Raw genomic sequence first — 21805 nt, 5'->3', positions numbered from 1 at the left:
GTGACAAATGACCAGTGGGTCTCCCCTTGCTCCACCCCTTCTCCTTCAAAGCCAGAAAAAGAAAGAAAAAACAAGCTTCTGTACAGCTGCTGTTATTTCTGACAGCGAGTGTAATCACAGAATTATAGAATGGCCCGGGCTGGAAGGGACCTCAAGGATCATGAAGATCAATCGCCTCCCTGTCCCTGCTGGCCATCCCCTCTTCTGATGGAGCCCAGGGGACCATTTGCTCTCTGAGCTGCAAGAGCACGCTGATGGCTCACGTTCTGTTTTTCATCCACCAGGACCCCCAGGTCCTTCTCTGCGGGGCTTCTCTTAAGGACTGCTCCTCCCAGGCTGTACAGATGCCTGGGATTCCTCCAGCCCAAGTGCAAAACCTTGCACTTTACTGTGTTCAACCTCATTAGATTCACCTAGGCCAACCTCTCGGTTGAGCTCCCTCTGAATGGCATCCCTTCCTTCCACTGCATCAGCCGCACCACTCAGCAAACAGCAGAGGGTGCACTCCATTGCATCATTGGTGTCACTGATAACCATGTAAAAAAGCACTGGTCCCAAGACAGACTCCTGGATGACACCACTTGTTATCGGCCTCCACCTGGACACAGAACCATGAATCACCACCCTCTGTCTGTGGCCTTTCAACCAATCCCTTATCCACCAGGTGGTCCACCTGTCAAATCCACATCCCTCCAGTTTAGAGATAAGGATGTGGTGGAGGGCCATGTAAAAGATCTTGCTCAAGTCCAGGTCAATGACATCAGTTTCCTTCCTTTTGTCCACAAATGCCGTCACTCCATCATAGAAGAGCACCAGATTGGTTAGGCATGGCCTTCCCCTGCTAAAGCCACGCTGACTGTCTTGGATCACATGCTCATTCCTTATGTGATCAAGCATGTCTTTGAGGCGGATCTGCTCTTCACCATCTTCATCACAGTTCTACATTTGAATCAAATAATTGGTGTTGCTGTCACCAAGAAAACCTCTTTGTCTTCTACTCCTGCTGCACATCTGTGCTTTCACCAGAAGCAAAGGGAGAGGCCACCTCCTAGATCCAAATTTTAAGAAACCAACACCCAATAGGTGTCATCTGAAGTAAAATAGGAGAGAAATTAAGATGACTCTTTTGCATCCAGCTTGGATCACTCCCTCACTCAGGCACACCACCATCAGATCAAGGAGATGCTGCCTTCAGCTTAGAGACTGTATGGGAAATCACAGTTTGAACCTCTGATTAATCAGCTGAGGCAAGTGTTGGGTCAGCTGCGGGAGCACAGGTGAGAGTAATCTAGCTGTGCTCCCAGAAGGGGTGGACCTCGACTGCACCTCTTCTGAGACCTCACCTCATTTAAAGGCTGACCACCACTAAGGCAGAATCTCTTGGAGACTGCTCCCCAGTTGAGACTGCCTCAGCTTTCTGGTCAAGGCATCAACATTGGTCAGTTTTCCTTTGCTAATAATCTTTGACTATTTACCACCATCTTGGTTAACATCTTTTTACTAGCCACCCTTACAGAGACCATAAGGGTTTGGGCTTCCAAACTCTCAGCAAGCATTTGGATCAGACAGCTTCCTGCTGGGGAGCCCCCTGCATCACTTCTGCTTCTTCTGATACCGAACCCGCAGATGCTTCAGAGCTCATTAGCATGGACTTCCTTCCTCCCCTCAGCAGCTGCTCCTGCACTCACCTTCATTCCTACTCAGATACCGGCCGCTTCCAGCACCAGCTGACCTGCAAGACACAGAAAGGAAAGGTGGGAGTCATGCAAACGCACAAGCCCAAGGCTGCATCACCACTACGTATGGCAGCCTCGGGAAGTCAGCTGCAACTACATCCTTTGTCAGAATGGAAACAGGCACCGTCAATTAAGTGTGACCTCTGAACTCATTGCCACCATCAGAAATAGGCACTGAAATTGCTCACTTCACTGCAGCTGGTTACCTCCTGATTTTGGGTAAATGCGGACACTGTCTTGAGGGCTACCAGAAAAACGACATCAACTTCATTGTAGGTGGTTAAGCTTGGAAGCTGGACTTGAGCAAGAAAAGTTTCTCAGCTCAGAATCACAGAATTATCAAGGTTGGAGAAGACCTACAAAATCATCTGGTCCAACCATTACCAATACTTCCCGGATAAATCATACCTCTCAACACAACATCCAAACGTTTCTTGAGCACTCCCATGGTCGGTGACTCCACCACCTCCCTGGGCAGTGCTATCCAATGCCTGAATACCCTTTAGGGGAAGTAATATTTCCTAATGTCCAGCCTGAATCTTTCCTGGCACAGCTTAAAACCATTCCCTCTAGATCTATAACTGATCACACGAGAGAAGAGGCCAAACCCCAGCTCACTACAACCTCCCTTCAGGACGTTATAGAGAGTTATAAGGTCTCCCCTGAGCCTGCTCTTTTCCAAGCTGAACAATCCTAGTTCCCTCAGCAGCTCCTCGTAAGGCCTGTGCTCCAGACCCCTCACTACCTTCGTAGCTGAAGACGTTCCAGAACCGCAAGGTTTTCTTGCAGGGAGGGGCCCAAAACTGAATAGGTCAAACATCCTTCTCTCCATCATTGCTGTCACGTGGAAGGCTGTCCTTGGAACTGCAGTGACTCATGCATCCTAACTGCACTCCATTGATGGAAGCACAACGTGCATCATTGCAACTTGCTGGTGGGTTCCTGTATTGGCAAGGGATCGATTCACCTGGAAAGAGTAGATACACAGCATTTAGCGTCAAACTTTCACTGTCCAAGGAGGCAAAGGCTTGGTGCTGCCTGTCAAACAGGTTTCAAGCAGCTTGTGAGACTCATCTGGGAAAGACAGGAGTCAACCAAAGATGTCAGGCACAGGCTTGAATGCCAGAAGGAGGTACAAGCCCACTGAAAGCATGAATTCTACCTGTGTTGCTGACAAGCAGTGTTTTGAAAGCTGGATTTGCACCCTTACCTGCCAGGACCAAGACTTCTACTTCAGAGGGCTCCCTGGCACTGCTCTGCAGTTGGTGTTTGGCCACAGGGGATGGTTTGCCCAGGCAGAAGCAGGAACGCCAACTGCCAGCTGGTGACTCTGCCCTCTTACTGGGAGAACTCAGTCTGGAGAGAAAACAGAGCATGCTGTCAGTCGTGGTGCAGGGTGAGGGAAGAGCTGCACCGAGCCCTTGCCAATAGTTGCCTGTTCCTGGTAATGCCTGGTTTCTGCTGAAACACAGCTTAGAAACACCCTCTGTTTCAAACAGCAGAGGATGCTTCCATTCCTACAGCTCAGCCCTCAAGTCCTGCTGGCTACATTCCTCTCAATGATTTCAAGCAAGACTCGGAGCATGTGAGCAAAGGCTCCACAGCCGGACAGGAAAGGAGCTGGCAGGCGTAACTGCTTTCTGAGGAACCGTACAGTTATAAGGGAAGCTCAAAAGCATCCCTGACTCTTACGTTAACACCTCCTCGGCCTCAGCTCACTGCCACCTTTAATTTCTAGTGCCAGCAAGTCTGACCAACAGCTCTGCTTACAGGAGAAGCACAATTGGTTTCAGGCACATGGCCCTGAAATCTGGAAAACCCCAAGATTTCCATGTACAGCCAGCACAGAACAGGATAGACGCCAGCATGGCTTTCTGCATCTTGTGACTGCCTGCCCAACCAGGAAGGAAAGGCACCTTGTGTGGCTCCACTGAGGCCATAGGGCAACTGTGTGTTAGTTGAATCCTCAAAGATATAATGGACAAAAAATAAACCAATAAAAATCATCCGAACAATGATGGTAGGGGCTGGAAAGGGAATTCCTCTTTCTTTATCTTTCAGATGGAAAATCAATGATTGCGTTGAAGTTCCTCAGTACAGCTGCAGGCCCTTCCTCCACTTGTATCTTGCTGCTCCGTGTTGCAACAGGAGAGCTGCTCTGGCCTCTCCTCTCAGCCTGTGCCGCCTGCACGGTGAGCAGCTTTGTGGATGGAGAGACCCACACAGACTTGGGCCCAGGCAGAGAACTGTGCCCTGCAAGGGAAAACCACAGCTAAGACAGAAAAGGAAGCAGCAGCACAGCAATCCCCATTCTGCATATCTCTCAGAATTGCTCATCCGAGCCACTGGAAGAAGAGGAGCTCAAAATAACTGTGTGCTCAGAGGTATGCTCGTGGCAAAGGACACAGCCACAATTAAGAGCAGCTCACTGTATCTTAAGAGGCAAACAAAAAGCCTAGAAAAACTAGGGGCCAGAGATCTCAGAAAGCATCACTGCCACACTTCAATCAAGTTTCACCTGCTTGCAAAACATCTTAAGAGCAGTGATGGTTTTCTCTATGTAAGGCTTGGACACTCTCAGGACCCATCAACAGGGCACCATATTCTAACCTAAGCCCAGAAGCCTGCTGTCTCCTCAACAGTAACAGAATTTTCAAAGGTCTTGGAGAAGCCCTGGATTGGATGAAGCTGTCAGATTTAGATCAAGCTAATGGAGGAAGATGCTCACCTACTCCCTCTCCCATGGCTGGTGTGGATTTGGAGCAGAAAAGGACGTCTGTGTAAATAGTACTGTTGAAATATCAACTGGTAGAGCAGTGTTGCACATTGTACAAATCACAGTTGGACATCCATGGACAGCTGATGATAAAAGTAATTGTAGGGGAAGAGCTGGATGAAATATTGTTAAAAACAAATAATCATTTTAGCTGCACGTTTGTAAGCATTTCTTTTCATCCTTCTCAAAACAGTTTCATGGCAGAATAAAGAGGACACGTTCACACAGACATTTCCACGGCCAGACTAGGGAATAATCAAAGAATATCAACCAAAACGTGTTTCCTACCAGTTACATGAATCTTGAAGGTGAGTTTCTAGCCAGCAGCCTCGCAGCTGTACTCCCCTTTGTTGCAGTAATTCATTCCTGGATGTAAATCACATGTAGAAAAGTGTTGCTATGATACTAGATGACCAAGAAAGTCCTATAGCCAAAATGTTTTGCACCAGAGAGGCTGTCAGTTGATCCTCCAAATGCAAGACACACAAAATGAACCGTTCCTTTATCTCTGGGATTCCAAGCATTTTCTCACCTCTGACTTTCTCTTGGAATGTTGCTTTGTCATCTTTTGTTTCACAGCTGTAGCTCCCTTGGTCTTTCAGGGTCACATTTTTGACCATGAGCTTGCGGTGCGTCCCCTGGGAGATGATGGTTGTCTTCTGGTCCTGCTTCACCTCTGTTTGATCTTTCTTCCATACAACAGCTCCGCTTGCAGCTGACACCTCACACACCAGCTCCAGGTCTTCAGAAGGACTGACTGATATTTCTGAAGTGGTTTTGGGCTTGCTGACAACATTAATGGCTTCATCTGAAGAAAAAAAGACAAAGTGGTTTACATCCTGACTCAGGCTTATTCAGCACAGCATGAAGATACAGTTAGAACTGATTGTAATGTCTCTGCTCATTACATTTGGGTGATTGAGTTTCACCTCTGGAGGTACTCACATACAAACGTGTGCTTGATTCTCCTGTGTAAGGAAAGAGTAAGTTCTATGCAGACAGTTCTTATTTCTTTTAATCAATTCTGTATTCTGCACACGTTCTTCTGAAGCTAAAATGAAGGCAGATAAGTAACGTGTTTGCAATGCATGAACAAACCTATTCAACACTTTGTCTCTAAGCTAACAAGCAGCGTTTGAAGAGCACATCAGTATTTCATGCCCTTCATTCCATCCAGACAGAACCTGCCTGAGGAGCAAGCTGATGGCTGTCAGCTACAGGCAGACCTAGCTTAGCATTGCATTTCTTAGAGCAACAACTGTTGCTTTCAGTCACTGAATATACCAAGGCCAATTGCTATGCCAGGCACATTTATGGCATCAGTGAACAAATAATGCATTAAAAATTGTAATAGACAGGAGTCATCTATTCTTGTAAAACTAGGTGACCAAAGAAGAACAGTCCCTCTAGAGTCAAGCTGTTTAGAACTAATAGCATCAATCAATGTCACGTAGATAGATTACTTCCCTGCCCTAAGACCATCTTGTGACCATTTGGTGCTCCTAATTAAGCCCTCTTGATGGCTTTTTTGTCTGAGCCATGTGACATTTTGTGATAGGAGTTACTGCTAGTGTTCCCTTCACCCTACACCAAAGTAGGAGGTATCCATTCTCAGGGAATCATGCAGGCTTCCTCTGGATTTGATGCTCAGAGACAGCCCCAGAACTTTTTAAATCTTAGCTTAACTCTCATCCAATAATGTTCATCAAACAGTGCAACTTGTCCTTTGGGGATGCCTTTGTTCTGCATCAACCAGTTCCAACGGAGTCTTCTCGGCTTGTTTTAGATCAGTTTTTTAACAGATAAAGAAAGGGGCTTTGAATTACAAAGTGAAATTGCAGAATGCATGATTCTCAACCAAACAGAACGGGAGGTGGGATGCAGGGTGAATACCTGAGCCAACACCACCTGCAAGCAATCCTTCAATATCTTAGGAATCTCTAGCCATCCCAAATCCAGTGTTGGGCTTGATCTATCATCTCTGCTGAGTTTTTAGCTAGCTGATGGTGAGCATCTTGGTGGAGATGGGTGAGCAGTCGGACTAGAGGGTCTTAATCAACCTTAAGGATCCTGTGATCAGAGGAATGTGAATGTGCTGTTAAAGGTCACAAGAGCTGCACTGCAGCATGAGCATACACAGCGAAAGGTTTTCAGTAGAGCTTCGGTTCATAAATGAGGACTGGGTTATGGAAAATAGGCTCAAGAAATAAACCAGAAAACAGATCTTAACGCCAGGTTCTGTGAATGCAGCCAGCTGAATTTCACAGATATTGAATTTCAATGACAATTTCTTGTGTTATTTTACCCTCCAGCTCCACCCTGAACAGGAACAGGTCAGTGACAAGCATTACTCCTCCAGGCTTGACCTGACAGTGCTTTACTTGTACTATGAGCTAATGCCAGGAAGAGCAGGAAAAGAGTTTCATCCACGTGCCTTCTCCTTCCTTAGTAAAACCAGTGTGAAACTGCAGCCACGTCAGGCTGAAGGAGACGTCTCAGATGTCCTGCCTGGATGCAGGAGCTCACGTGTCAGAGGATGTCTGGCACGTCAAGTCTCATGGCAGTGCAGTGCATGACAAACTGCAACAACACTTTCCTGTGGGCTCCTTTGGGCACGAGGCCCAGCGCGTGACACACCTCTGGCTGCAGCTCTTCAGAGCCTCCCAGCAGCCACGTGATGCCCATGGGAGAGACACAGCTGACCCGCACAGCAGATGATTTACCAGCTCGCTCTGATTTACAGCAAGAGAAGATACAAGTGGTGATGCTGAATGGTGAAATACTGCGAGTGTGTGGCATAGGTATAAGATTTGTGAGCCTGAGGATGTTCAAAGTCAGGATGGACAGGGCTCAGAGCACCTGATGGAGCTGCGGTGCCCCTGTTCATTGCAAGGGAGTCCAACTAGCTGACCCTTAAGGGTCTCTTCCCTATCTATGAGATACACAAAAGCTGATTCTGCAGTAACCAAGCTACCAACAGCAGCTGTTTGTCTTACAGCTTGCCAACACAGATTTTAAAATAACAGCATTGATTACTCATTTGATAGTCACATTACAGTGCAAAGCACATGGAAACGTCCATCAGCTAATTCATTTAATTCTTTGGGCAGACCTGCCAGTATGAAATATTATGCTAACATAACAGAGAGAAGAAAAGCAAAATTAAGACTAGCTGACAAGCCGTGGCAGGAAGTTCTGCTCTCCATCAATTTAGTCTCATTATTCAATTCTGTTTGGAGATGTCTCCATGACTCTCTGGAGTTTGTTCTTTGAGAAGAAGCAATTAAGTAAGCTCTCCAATGCCAAAGTGCATACACTACTCTAGGCCTTTCTTGTTTCTCCATGGATCAACAAGGGTGACAAGCCAGCAGAAGATTATGAAGAGCCTCATCATGCAAACTCATGCATTTTATCCCCCTCACAGATGCACTGACAACTTACAGCATCATCCATTGAGACGTTGTGAATTTTCAGGGTGTGTTTCTTCCCCACAATGTGCAGTTCATATTTTTCACTGGCCTTGAGCTCCTTCCCATCCTTCATCCACTCCACAGTAGCGCCTGTGTCTGAAAGCTCAGCCTGCAGTTTGGCTTCCTCACGCAGCCGAGCGGAGATCTTTTCTACATCTTTGCTCTTATTGGTAAATCTCACTGCAGCACCTGTCAGGAGCAAAGGCCTCGTTATTTCAATTTAGATCAGGCTAACGTGGTCAATGTTTGCTGCAAGATCCCTAAAAAAGTATCACCTTCTGTTCCTGCACTCATCATTGTGTCAGTGCTGAGCAATTCAAGATATTTAATTTGGTCTTCTTGCCGGATTTACTAAGTAAAAATCAACCAAACATCTCCTTCTACTGATTAAGAATGCTCTAAACATGCTTCTGCAGAGGTTTCCACCCAATGACAAACAGGTCCTCCCATCATGAATCTTTGTTCTATTTTGTCATGCAAAGCTGATTGACAGAGATATTATTGGAATGATTGCTCCCCTACTTCTAAACTATTCCAGTGCAATCAAAAAGGCTGTCTGAACCTGGAGCTGAAAGTACTGCTCTATGGTGATGCAGTGGTAAACCTGGTGACTGAATGCACTGGCCAAGAGCTGTGAACTGCAGACATTTATCAGCTGGCATGAAGCAATCTGGTTCAGATACCAAGCAGCTGGGTAGACTGGCTTACCCTACACTCAGTGCTATCATGTTTAGGTCATTACCAGGACTCACATCAGTCCATGGGATGCAATTTCAGGTATTTGGTACAGGTAGTGAATGCCTGCAGCCCCAGTTCTAATCATCAGATCACAGCAACTATGCCTTGACTGTAAGAGGAAAGGAGAAGGATCAAAGCAAATACCTCTCACTCTCATCTTGGTGCTGACATCAACATTTTCGGCAACAAATTTCACTTCTGCTCCACCATCATTCTTGGTGATGTTCTTTATGATTAGGCTGTGAGTAGTTTGGGTTCTCTTGATGATGCAGGTCTCGCTTTCCTGTAAGACTTTACCACTGAGGTACCAAGTGCTGCAACACATTGTTGTAAGATCAGTAGTAAACATGGCATTCCCTCCAGGTACAGCTTCACCAGCTGTTAGGGGGGATTTCACAGCCAGGACTGGTTCTGAGGAAGAACAACATGGATGTCTTAATGCTCTTTAGATGCAAGTCTGGGATCTCATTTAGAGATGGAAGATTAAATCATAGGGACATTTCTACTTCTCCCTTTGCATGAGTGCTGGAAGAAGCACTTCTATGCTTAAGATCTGTTACAGAAAGTTCTGCCTCTTGCACATGTGAGATATCAAAAGATAAGTATATTCATGTCTCTCTCACAGAAACAGAACTTGTATCACTTTAGTGGTAGCTGGAGGTTGACAGGAGAACTAGTAATAAAGGAAAGCCTTTGGTGTGTTAATGCACTACTATCCTTAAAGTCAAAGGAAACATCTTTAGGGAACCAACACAGCTGCTCAGCTCACACTGACCCATTTCCATTGGGGTTTTTGTGCTTACCAAGGTGCACGCTCCCTGGGAATTCCAGAGACGGGCTCTGTCCATGCGCATTGACTGCAGACACTCGGAACTGATCATCAGCCTCTTCAGACAGATTGCTCACCGTGAACTCTGGGACAGGGACATGAGACTTGTGGCACCTCACCCACGTGAAGCCAGTTAGTTTCTTGCGTTCCACAATGTAGCCATCGATTGGAATGGGGGTTGCATCTTCGGAGGGGACCATGCCAGCGTCACTGAGGTTTCTGTTTTATTTTTCACCACGGGGTCAGCTGGGGGCTGGGTGGGAGGTTTTCTGGGAGCTGAACAGAAATAAATACAGAAATATTAGCATAAGGTCATTTAAGCTGGAAAAGACCTTCAAGATCAGCAGACTCAACTTTCAGCATGACCTACTGAGTCCCACCATTAACTACTGTGCTACCTGAGGACATACATGACAAGCTTATTCCTGCAGGTATTTGCATAGTGAATATATTCACCCTCTGGTTGCTTTGGAACATTTTAGAGGTTAAAATCCCATCAGACTTTTTCACTGTGTGCAGCCACTGATACAGGCAGGAGGCTGGGAGTTACCTGATGGGCTCTAGTTACAGACTACTGACACAGTAAAGGATTGATTTCATTTCCTTTTGGCCATCAAAAAGTTTGGAGTCTGGTTTAAGTCATCCATCTAGACTCCAATTATAATCATATGGAGAACAGCGCATTTAGGAGAACTCATCTCATCTTAATAAACCTGAATGAAATCACAGAATCATAGGATCACGGGAGGGCTTGGGTTGGAAGAAACCTTCAAGATCATCCAGTTCTAAACACCCTGCCATGGGCTGGCTGCCCACTAACCAGCTCAGGCTGCCCATCACCCATCCAACCTCGCCTTCAACACCAAGGACAGGCACCCACAGCTTCTCTGGGCAGCCTGAAATGGAAGCAATGAGCCACATGTTGAAGATACTCAAACATTCATGACTGTAGAGAGAGCCAAATACTCCATACATATTGCCTGCCTGGTCAATGGTATTAAAATGCCAACAACAGACTCATCCAGCTCATGGAAAATGGTGTGAACATGGCGTACAGGATTCTTCCAGCATCGAGTTAGATCTGCAAAGTGTAAAAATAGGAAATCTCAATGCAATGCAATTTTCCCTCATAACATAAATAGACGCATAACTGTTTTGGGGTGCACTGTTACCAGCCTGTCAGTTGCTGTTGGTCAGTGCTAGATGCCAAAGGTCCCACTAACATAGCATGAAGCTGAAAGCTAGACGCTGGAATCAGATCTCCTGACCTTACCATCAGAAATTGAGATGTCATATTTTGCTCAGAGGTGCCTGCTTGTAGGAGGGACAGCTTCCGAGCTTTTTCTGCTCCAGGAACCAGCTCCAGCTTCAGAATTTAAACAGCAGTCAGAAATTAAACTGAGCTTTGTCACCTCCATCAACAGAAGGAGTGGTTGGGTGGTACAGCTTTCCAAATAACTTAGAAACTGGCACAACAATCAGATGCCTACCTTTTCTTTTTGAACTTGTTAATACATAGAGCTTAATAGCATCAGAATGCCCCAAGCACTTCAGATAACACGACAGCTGTAAACCCTTCTTTAAGGATTCCTTTGTTTAACCACTGAGTAACTGTAATTCAGTGGTGCTGGTGGGAGAAGGGAAGTCCTAATCTTCCCAGATGGTGAATAGAGTTGATGTTCACATGCAGACTGGTGCTGCAGCACAGCCAGAAACCACTCATTTGGGAAACACAGCACCAAGAAAATAATGGGTATAGCTTCATAAAATCAGGCAGCTTCACCCAAATTTCATGTCAGGTCCATTATTCTTCCTATTTTCAGGAAGAAAGGTTTTCCCTTTTTCTTGTAGTTTTATTTTCTTTTCCTTTCATGCAAGCAGCTTTGTAGCTTAAAAAATTGTTTTCTAATCACCTCCTGGTGTGGACAAATCACACAGGTTTGACTCCATGTTTTACATAGTTAGCATTTTATATTTGTTCCAGTATGGAACTGTACAGCCATAGAATGGCCTGGGTTGAAAAGGATCTCAAAGATCATCCAGTTCCAACCCCCTGCTATGTGCAGGGTCGCCAACCACCAGACCAGGCTGCCCAGAGCCACAATCCAGCCTTTCCTCATAGGAGAGCTGCTCCAACCCTCTGATCATCACAGTGGCCCCTCCTCTGGACCCACCCCAACAGCACCACAACCTTATTGTCCACAGAAAGCATATAACCCTCATTCAATTGCCCTTCCACTCAGCTTAGAGCACTACTAAAACCAGCATCTTCACCTTAGCTCATCACACTGCTGCAGTTCCTTTTACAAGGATTTCACTGGCAAAAATTAAATCAAAGCCGTCACAAGGGATTTAGCACAGTTACGTGTTACTGGCTACGAGAGCTGTCAGCACAGTCACCTGTCAGGCTTTGCTGCTGTTCTCTTTATGTAGAGGCACAACAAGGTTCAGACACCTCACAGTGCAATTCTCACTTGGACTGTAAAGAAAAAGGAGGCTTGAAAAGCAGCGTGTGGAAAACAAAGAAACAAGAATTAGAACAACAGTGGGGCCATGGCACTTGTAGGAATTGCTCCGCCTTTAACAGCAGAGCTTTTCAAGAAGTATGAGGGCATTGCAAACCAGACCAGTTTGGACAGATTAACAACTGCAAGTAGTGGGTTCCAAAATTCCAGACATGAAATCAAAGATAGAAAAACTCTTCACATTTTCATCTCTCAATTTTTCGTACATTGTGCATTACAGTGCAAACAAGTCTTCACATACAACTTGGAAGCTAAAGACAAGTCTGACAAAACAGACTGCACAAAAATGATGGATAATTAACAGAGCAAATTGCTCTTTCAAAAACAGAGTTTATGTCTTCTGGTCATAACACTTCAGAAGCCTCAGAGGCTTCTTCTCCTTTGTATATTTTCATTAATCTTAGATTTTGTTTTCATTCAATGTGACCTCACTATGCAAATATTGTCTAAGACCATGAGTATCACATAATGTGCAGATCTCAAGCTGCTCACTTATCTAGTACCCTTGGCATGATGCTTTATTTTCCTCAGCTGATCATCTAGATTGTGCCTGTTGATTGTGCAACAACAGCCTGTTGGTCTCAGTTACCTGTGAGAGGCTCTAACTTTGGCCAGGAAAAATCATTTGAGGACAAGTAATTCTCTTGGAATCAGTAAGGCAGTCTTCCCATTCTTTCTTACCAGCACCCATCTTACATGTTAATAAAGGCTTCTGGAAATCAGTTTGAAGATCAAGAAACAATTCAGTTCAAGCATATGCAATCACAGGATTTGTACGTCACCTGCAAAAGTCATTTTATTCTATCCACAATCTCATCCTACATGCAGTTCCTTAGAGGGTTCCTTAGGCACACCAACCCCATGCTCCTATTACAGACCCTTGCATAAGACAGGTGATATACCTACAAGATTATCTATTATGCTCATTAGGAGCATCATGTTTTACTCCCCTTTCAGAGGAAGATACTTCTTCAAGGATAACAAAATCCAGCTCAGCTACAGAACACAGTACCACATAGCAATAAATATCTAACATTTCCTGTAGGGAAAGAATCCTAAGCACAAGTTATTGTCTGAGTTTCAGCTGGGACTGAATTATCTTCTTCAGTGTCTGATATAATACTACGTTTTCATTCTAGAGAAACAATGGAGATAGCGCAGTGATGCTTACAGTTGCTGCCAGGCAGCGTTGTACAGAGCCACAGTCAATCTCAGCTGAGAGCCCAAGGAAGTGAGAAGGAACAGAACTAGGACAGCTGACTTAAACTGGCCAAAGGATATTCCATACTATATGACATATTGTGGAAGGAGTTTTGAAGGGGGTATAACTTCATGTAAATCTCTTCCACTACTAGGAGGCTAACTGGACACTGATTGGTAGGTGGTGAGCAATTGCTTTTGCATTCATCATAACTATTATCCTTTTCTCTATCTCAGTACATAATTCTATCTCAACCCATGAGTTCTACTTTGTGTTACTTCTCCCCCCTTCAGTTCTCTCCTGCAGTCCACTGGAATGGAGTGGAGTACTGTAACTCTCTCTGCCAACAGAAAAATAAAAACACATTCATTATTATTTATGGAAGACTGACTGCAGTTCAGGCTCACTGGTTTGAGGTCTCTGGGCATAACCCTGACTGTGAACAGAAGCAATTGCTGAAACAGTCTGTCAAAAAAAGACTGGAGCTTCCTCTTCCAAAAGGCGGTCCTTAGAAACAATGCAATCAAACAGCTTCCCTGTAAGATAAGGTTATCTGAAAATGCATTTAGAGAGTATCAGAGAAAGATAAGTAAGAAAGACAGCACAGAAAGCAGAAACTATTTCTTACCTCTATGACTATAAATATTTCTTTGATGTCTCTCTTACGTGATCCAATGGGCAAACATGTTGATGACTTCAGTTCTTCATGGCATCAATTTCTGTTTTAGCATGAGGCAAGTCATCCTTAAGAGACCATAAAAGCAAGCGATGAAATCGCTAACTACTGTGACATACCAGGTACCACATCTGACTGCTGTGGAACAGAACAAGCACATATGGGACAGTACACAATTCAACATCAACTCAGCAATGACTGACATCACTCCCATAGAAATTCTGAAACAGAGCTGTGAAAAATGAAAAGTAAAACATTCAGCATTTTCATTGGCATTTTGGTAAAGTTGCTGTAATAATGTAACAATAATGTAATGTAATGTAATGATGTAATAACTTCCTCCATTTTAAAGCCAGAGAATTCTGCCCTCTGAACAACCAGCAACAAGATTTGTGGTGCTCTGTTAAACTTTTTCCAGCTCTACAGCATCTTTCAAAAGGCAATGGGACCAGTAGGCTGCATTCGTATGTACCATCCCACCTGCCCCCGTGTTCTTGAGAACTCCACAACTCCAACAGAAGATATTATCATATTTAAATGCCTTTTGGCTTACCCCTACAGTAACTTTCTCCATGATTTTTAGTGCAACTTTTTCACCAGTAAGAAGATGCCGCCCGAGTTTTACCTTGGCAAAACCACCTACAAATCAAAACACAGATGCTTAAAGTTGAGTGTGAATTCTTCTCTAATATAACATTACAATTTCCAACTGGTTTAAAAAACGAATTTCAAATTTATACAAATGAAACCTGACTTAGAGAACTGACAAGAGCTGTTAATCTATTCTCAGATTAATTCTAGAGTGGTGAGACAGACTGTTAGGCGTGCTGTTTCTGTACAAAGATGACACTTACCCGTTCCAACTGTTTCATGGAATTCCTAGTACTTGAGAATTTCCTCGTAATCACTGACAGACATCCTGAAATGTGCAAGAACTGAAGATCCTCCAAGCACATGCAATGAGGAAGGGCCAGCAGTGTTCACATCCTACTTAGGACATATTCTTAGAGGCAGAAGGGACACTCGTGGCAGATCCAGCAATGCTCATCTTCTCACCAACGTGCATCCCCCTCTCACCCAGCAACAACAAAACACAGTGCATGAAGCTGGCTTCACTTAGGTTAACAATATGGAACATCCCTCAGGGCTTTGTGCCACAGAGCAGTAGCAGGGCTGGACTACAGCTTGAGGAAGCAGTGGAAGCCTTTCCCTGTATGGTTACAGTGTCCCTGCACGCACCCCACAGCCAGAGCGTTGCAAGCTGAGCTGTCTTGCTGTTTCTTGTACTCATCCCAATCTCTGCGAATGAAAACTCAGAATTCAGTCAAGGCGTTGATTGAGCACGAGCGTGCCTTTATTCAATAGGAAAAAGGAGGGGGTGTGAGGTCTGGAGGAAAGATGGGACTCATTCTCTGTTGTCTGACGAGAGTGTCTCAGAAGTCGTGCTGTTGCCCGGAGCCTGGGACTCTTGGCCTGATTCTACCTCCCCCTCCAAGATGTTTGGCTTCTCCTCTGTAATGCTGACCTGAGCCTGCATGGTTGTGCTGCTGTCGAGGCACTCGTGCTGTGCTTGGGCTGGGCTGTCCTCGAAAGGCACTCGGCTCAGGCTGGTGCCTGAGGAGTCTGGCAGGCTCAGGTCAGCAGCTTCAACAGGTATGGGATGAACGAGAGCTTCAACGATGATGGCATTCTTCTCGTTATAACTGATGTTATACGGAAGGCTTTCATCTGAACTGCAGCATCCTGTGCTCAGTAACAGTTCTTCATTGATGGAATCACAGGATGCTGCATCGTAACATGCCTGGCGTCTTGGAGATATACAAGGGCTCGGGTCACCTAGGAAGGAGTAGACGCACAGCAGTTAGTGTCAAAGTTTCACAAGATGAATCATGAAACAGGTTCTTGACATTTGGCTATGCAGTGATGGTGGGCAGAAGCAAATAGGCTTCTAGCAACAGTGTCACTGTCTTGAAAGTGATCCTCGTGCAGGTCCAGCTCTTGTGTTGACAAGAGACTCATTTGGGAAAGACAGGGGTCAACTGAAGATGTCAGGCACAGGCTTGAATGCCAGAAGGATGTACAAGCCCACTGAAAGCATGAATTCTACCTGTGTTGCTGACAAACAGTGTTTTGAAAGCTGGATTTGCACCCTTACCTGCCAGGACCAAGACTTCAGCTTCAGAGGGCTCCCTGGCACTGCTCTGCAGTTGGCGTTTGGCCACAGGGGATGGTTTGCCCAGGCAGAAGCAGGAACGCCAACTGCAAGCTGCTGACTCTGCCCTCTTACTGGGAGAACTCATTCTGCAGAGAAAACAGAGCATGCTGTCAGTCGTGGTGCAGGGTGAGGGAAGAGCTGCACCGAACCCTTGCCAATAGTTGCCTGTTCCTGGCAATGCCTGGTTTCTGCTGAAACACAGCTTAGAAAAGCGCTCTGTTTCAAACAGCAGAGGATGCTTCCATTCCTACAGCTCAGCCCTCAAGTCCTGCTGGCTAAATACCTCTCAACGATGTCAAGCAGGGACATGGATCCCGAGAATGTTGGAGGCTCAGGCTGCTTCGCTCTCCTGGGGCAGGCCTTCAACAGGGAACGAAGGCAGGAGATGAACTTGCCCCGTTTCTTTGGCTCTGCGCAACAAAACAAAAAAACAAGTTCATTTCAGCCCTGGCTCGGTTGGACGAGGCCGAGTGCAACACATTCAACAGAACACGTAACAACAGAAAGCATGTTCCCAACAAAGACACGCAAGAACGGATTTTCCCCATCCCTGGAGGTGCCCAAGGAGCTTAATGCAGTTCTCTTTCTAAGCTTGCTCAACTCGGGCATTAATGAACCCCCTGAAAGCCACGTTCAGACCCCATTTTACTAACCCGCATTGTCAAATGTAAAATACGCACCTGGCTTTGGCAACGAATGTAGGATGGACTCGGGCAGTTTTCCCCTGATGAGTTCCACGCACTCACCAGGGAAAAAAACAACCTGTAATAAGAACAAAAAGACAGGTGGGCATTAGCCCAAGCCCAGAGCCAAAGGGAAGGTCCTCTGACACCGACACAGGGCCACTGTTTGCATCCAGAAGCCATCCTGTGCAGGCAGAGCAGCTCCAACCGGAGATTCCCGACTCTACTGAAGCTGTGCTCTCTAGTCAAAAATGTGTGCCTACCTCAAAGCCACGCTTGCCTCTCCAAAAGGGGCTCATCTCCTTTGGTGGCATATCAACAATGCACACGATGTCTCCAACCTGCAAAAGATTGAAACATCAATCCCAGCTTCAGCACAGCTAAAACAAAAGCCTTCTTCTATGACACAAAATATGAGAGTATTCCCGAGGCGTTCACACTCTATACTAATTCTGTGCACAACAACAAGGAACGCCTGGAACTGCTTACCTCCAGAGAGAGCTCATCCGGCCCCTGGGCGACGTGGCTCCTAATAACATGGGCTGCCGCAATCGCTGGTACGTTTAAAGATGACATAGCACGCACCAGCTGCGGCTCCCGCATGTTATCAGCCTGCAAAACAGAGCACAGGCCGTGGTCAGGAGATGAGGACAAACCAGGAGGATTTCAAGGTGAGGAGCACATCTGCAAAGAAAGCTGCAGCAAATGCACTCCGTCCTTATCAGGAGCACTTCAGAAGGAGCTGCACGTCTCATCACAGTTATTTCCCTTTCTGGCGTGCATTGCCAGGCCATGCAAAGATGCATCTCTCTCTACCCAGACTAATCAGCAATGGCACTGGCACAGACAAGTGGCCAGGCCCTTTTTGGCCCATTCTTTCCTGCAGGAGAGTACACCTGCAGCTCCTTCTAATGGCTCAACACAGGGAAAAAAGACTGGCCAGAGCTTCATACTGTACCTCCGTTGCCGCCAACTCAGGCTCACGGCTGATCCCACTGCACGCAGCACCCATCACAGCAAGTGTGAACAGCTGGAACAGAGCAGAAACACACTTCTGTTTTCTCTATTCACACAGCACAGTATGGACAGACTTCTTCAGAGCTACCCGCGCATACCCTGCGGCAAAACCATGCGGGGGGACAAAACATGGCACGTACCTGGCAGTGAGATCACCTCAAGCTATCTGCAGCAGTTCCTTGTCGCTTTGCTCGGATGAAATGAGAGCAAAAGCTGCACCGAGGCAGTGGGCGGAGGGTGAGGAGAGGAGAGAGAAAGAGCAGGTCAGTGAGCAGGGCTAAGACAGTCATGGAATAACACACACAGCACAACTGTCCCACCCACTTGCTGCAAGACATGCTGAGTCTCAGGCTACGTGATGCCTGTCCGCCCAGCAACTTTACAATGCTTCCACTACTGAGCAAAGACAATGGAAGAAGCACGGGACAGGTGCCAACTTTACGGATACCCCCTTTGGAACGTGTGTACCGGGGAAAATTACGTCTGATCGTCAAGAGTAAGCAATACGGTGCTGTGAGCTCAAACAGCCAGCAGTTCTCAACACCTCACTGCCCACCCATCCATCCCACGTCAGCTCAGCTTACCTACAAGCTGCTGCACACGACGGTGAGAAGAAAAAGCACTAAAGATACTAACTAAAGCCACTAACTAAAGGCACTAAATAACTAACGGCACTAACTAACTAAAGGCACTAACTAACTAACGGAACTAACTAACTAACGGCACTAACTAACAACAGTAACTAACTAACAACGCTAACTAACAACACTAACTAACTAACAAAACTAACTAACAAAACTAACTAACTAACGGCACAAAAGGCACAAGAACAACAAGACAACCAACCACTCCGACCACTAGCTCACCCACAAAGGAACACAGAACGCACCGCTCCTCCCCTCATTCCAGCCGCTTATGACATCACCAACGGCCAACAGCCTGGTCCACCATGACCCCCCACAAGGCGGGGAGCCAAGACCACGTGGTCACGTCTGATTCCAACACGGCACCACAACATTCCAGGACTCAGTGTGGGCTTGGAATTCTATCCTGGTGTGGCAGCGCAATGGGAGGTGTTAGGGCACAGCTGAAGAGCTGACAGACAACGGACGTTTCCAAAGGAGGGTGCCAGATTAACTCTCAGCATTCTCTTGCGGGGCTCTTAGGAATGCTTCAAACCCATTTTCACTGCCTAGCTCATTTCTAGAAAGTCCAGTTGAGAAATGCTCACTTTGTCTGGGGAACGCCTCTATGCATCATGAATGAAAAATAAAATAAAATGGGCACGCGACCCTATGAAACTTACCTCTCTGCTCTTGTTGTCAGCCAGACACCTCAGATGAGCATGACGTGTCCCTGCTCCTGAATGAAGATTCACCCAAGTCTGTGTTCCTCTCTGCTCCATCTCTGGGTCTAAAAGAAACACAGACAGAGATGATTACAAGATCCTTTGTGCAGACGAAAGACAAGGGTGCACACGAATTCTGTTTAGCAAGAAATACTACATTCCCAATGGTAGTACTTGAATCCTCCTTTGGGGCTGGAGCTCAACAGGTCACACATCAGAAATAACACAAAGTGCATCTGGAAGACGTGTCTCAAAGCCCAGAAAATCCAACACGGGAGGGGGCTGGACAGTGGACCACAAGTGTCCATTTCCATTACAGCTCCCTGTAGAGAACAGCACCAATCAGCAGGTGTGAATCAATTCATTCACAAGCTGCACAATGACTCTGTTCTTTACATGATAAAGAAACACACAGAGATTCCTGACCAAAAAGTTGGGAGTTAATAACGACCAAAGAGGTTCCTGTTCCTACGCCTCATCCTCTCACCCCAACTCCTGGGTGATGCCCACAGGCTTCAAGTCAGCTCTCAAATCCATTGAACTCCAGTCACAGAACTCCATCAAAAAGGATGTCACACATGTGACACTTACATACATTTTTCATCAGAAACAGTGTCGCCAGCAGGGGCAGAGAGGTGACTGTCCCCCTGTACTCAGCACTGGTGAGGCCACAACTCTAATTCTGTGTCCAGTTTGTGCCCCTCACTGCAAAAAAGACACTGAGGCATTGGAACGTGTTCAAAGAAGGGCAACAAAGCTGGTGAGGGGTCTGGAGCACAATGGGGCCATATGAGGAGAGGCTGCAGGAGATGGGGATGTCCAGCCTGGAGAAGAGGTGGCTCAGGGGAAACCTCATTGCTCTCTATAACTTCCTGAAGGGAGGTTGCAGTGAGCTGGGGGTCGGCCTCTTCTCTCGTGTCATTACTGATAGAACTAGAGGGAATGTTTTCAAGCTGCGGCAGGAGAGGTTCAGGCTGGACATTTGGAAATATTACTTCTCAGAAAGGGTGGCCAGGCACTGGAATGGACTGCCCAGGGAGGTGGTGGAGTCACCCACCCTGGGGGTGTTCAAGGAACGTCTGCAGAAATCCCTGCTGAAATCCTGACCTCTGCCACAGGTGGCTGAGTGACACAAAAGCTGTGTCCTTGGTTCCCGGCCTTACCTTCACTTGCTGTTCATCTTTCTCTGCAGCTCCTGTTCTGAATAGTCTTCTTATATTCCCATGTGATGTACTCTGAAATACATCATTTAGTGAGTCTGAACAAAACATAAGACATTAATTGGAACTGTGAAGAAATGTTTTTTGCACTTTACTTGGAGGATGTTACATGCTATACATTCTTTTCTCAATTGTAACACATGATTTTTTATAAAAAGAAACAGCAAGTCAGCTCTTCAGTGTGCATATTGATGAAACTTGGTGAAATACAACTTTAGAAAAAGGCAATTTGAAAATTTAAATATTCTTATCAGAATCTCTGCTATTAGTTACCGTTCCAATGTTCTGATTTGATGATGATTCTCTCAGAGCTGTTTTGTCACTCGCCACCTCAAATGCACTTCAAGTGGTTTAGGAGCATCACTGGAATTTTGAATAAACTCGATATATTTTAGGAAAGCTGCTACAGATGCACGACTGCAGTACTTTGGAAAAATATAATCTTGATTGAACGCTGAACAGTGTTATTTAATTATAATCCAGGTAATTAAATTAATTAAGCCAAGGGAATCACCTCCCAGTCAGTCAGCTCCCACCAGGGAAATCGCTTCCCTGCCAAGCAGATGCAACCAACACAAGCTGCTACATCACTCTAGGGCCCCACTGAATCTTCCCAAGGGGTCTCCAAAGGCTTCCCTGTTGACTTCTGGGAACCTGGAAACACTCACATGGAAACCAGTGCCCCCTAATGTGCCCCAGAGGTTTCTCAGGGCCCTGCAATTAGCTCTACAGACATCCAGACATGCCCCAGAGCAAGTATGTGTGCTGTAGGGAGCCCAAGAGACATTCCAGAGTATGCTAGTACTCCTCAGTGCGCTCAAGGGTTCTTCACCTGTCTCTAAATATGCCATACTTGACTTTGTTTTCTCTTCTGGAGCTTAGTTCTCAGCTTTGCTTTCTCATGCCATTTATCATTCAGTTTAGAGATTATTTTAACTAAAATATTTTAATCCACCATATTTTCTGAAAACTAAGAATTGATCCCGCTCAAGGAAACAGAAGAGAAAAACATCACCCACAGGCTGCAGATATTTACCTCGACTTCTCTACATGCCATCCCCAGTGTGCTTTTCAACTCACCTTGCACAGTGACCCTGGCTTTTGTTTCAGAGTCCTCTGTCTCACAGGTGTACTCCCCGCTGTCCTTGGCGGTAGAGTCATGGATGATCAGAATGGCCCCAGATCCCTCCTGCTGCAAGTCGTACTTCTGGCTTTTTCTGATTGCTTTGCCATCCTTGTACCACCTGATGTTCACATCTGGTTTCGACAGCTCACGGCTCAGGCTGATGTCCTGCCCTGCTGCTGCTGTCTTATCCTCCAGCTGTTTTGTTACCTCAGTAGGTTTTTCTGAAAGAAAACATTGCTTTTTGA

The 21805-nt window shown here is 46.0% G+C and overlaps 2 protein-coding genes and 2 long non-coding RNA genes across 5 annotated transcripts; all 4 read right to left on the bottom strand.

Annotated features, from left to right (window-relative positions):
- Positions 1-4672: 4672 nt before the first annotated feature.
- Positions 4673-10422, bottom strand: LOC146754847 (myomesin-2-like). 2 transcript variants are annotated; one of them, XM_085526630.1, is made up of 3 exons: positions 9524-10422; positions 5045-5320; positions 4673-4878 (listed from the first exon to the last, which is right to left on the bottom strand). In XM_085526630.1, the coding sequence occupies exons 1-3, from the start codon at positions 9747-9749 to the stop codon at positions 4829-4831; spliced, it is 552 nt and encodes a 183-aa protein (XP_085382756.1). In that variant the 5' UTR covers positions 9750-10422; the 3' UTR covers positions 4673-4828. The 2 variants fall into 2 exon arrangements, 1 of the variants encoding a protein (XP_085382756.1); XR_014938573.1 differs by lacking the exons at positions 4673-4878; positions 5045-5320 and adding an exon at positions 8891-9034.
- A 5994-nt stretch (positions 10423-16416) lies between these two features.
- LOC146754846 (rho GTPase-activating protein 32-like) lies at positions 16417-17283 on the bottom strand. Its single transcript, XM_085526463.1, has 3 exons — positions 17113-17283; positions 16847-16928; positions 16417-16576 (listed from the first exon to the last, which is right to left on the bottom strand). The coding sequence occupies exons 1-3, from the start codon at positions 17161-17163 to the stop codon at positions 16428-16430; spliced, it is 282 nt and encodes a 93-aa protein (XP_085382589.1). The 5' UTR covers positions 17164-17283; the 3' UTR covers positions 16417-16427.
- Positions 17284-17344: 61 nt separating this feature from the next.
- LOC146754845 (uncharacterized) lies at positions 17345-18068 on the bottom strand. The gene is made up of 3 exons (XR_014938579.1): positions 18007-18068; positions 17808-17879; positions 17345-17461 (listed from the first exon to the last, which is right to left on the bottom strand). It is a non-coding gene; the product is annotated as an uncharacterized LOC146754845 (long non-coding RNA).
- Positions 18069-19178: 1110 nt separating this feature from the next.
- On the bottom strand, positions 19179-21805 carry LOC146754844 (uncharacterized). Its single transcript, XR_014938599.1, has 3 exons — positions 21515-21805; positions 20378-20449; positions 19179-19279 (listed from the first exon to the last, which is right to left on the bottom strand). It is a non-coding gene; the product is annotated as an uncharacterized LOC146754844 (long non-coding RNA).

This window comes from Coturnix japonica, chromosome 37, assembly GCF_054131305.1.
Source record: "Coturnix japonica strain WE chromosome 37, WE-NBRP24, whole genome shotgun sequence".
NCBI classification, from domain to species: Eukaryota; Metazoa; Chordata; class Aves; order Galliformes; family Phasianidae; genus Coturnix; species Coturnix japonica.
Note: the sequence above shows the minus strand (reverse complement) of the source record. Positions and strands in the feature narration are given on the sequence as shown.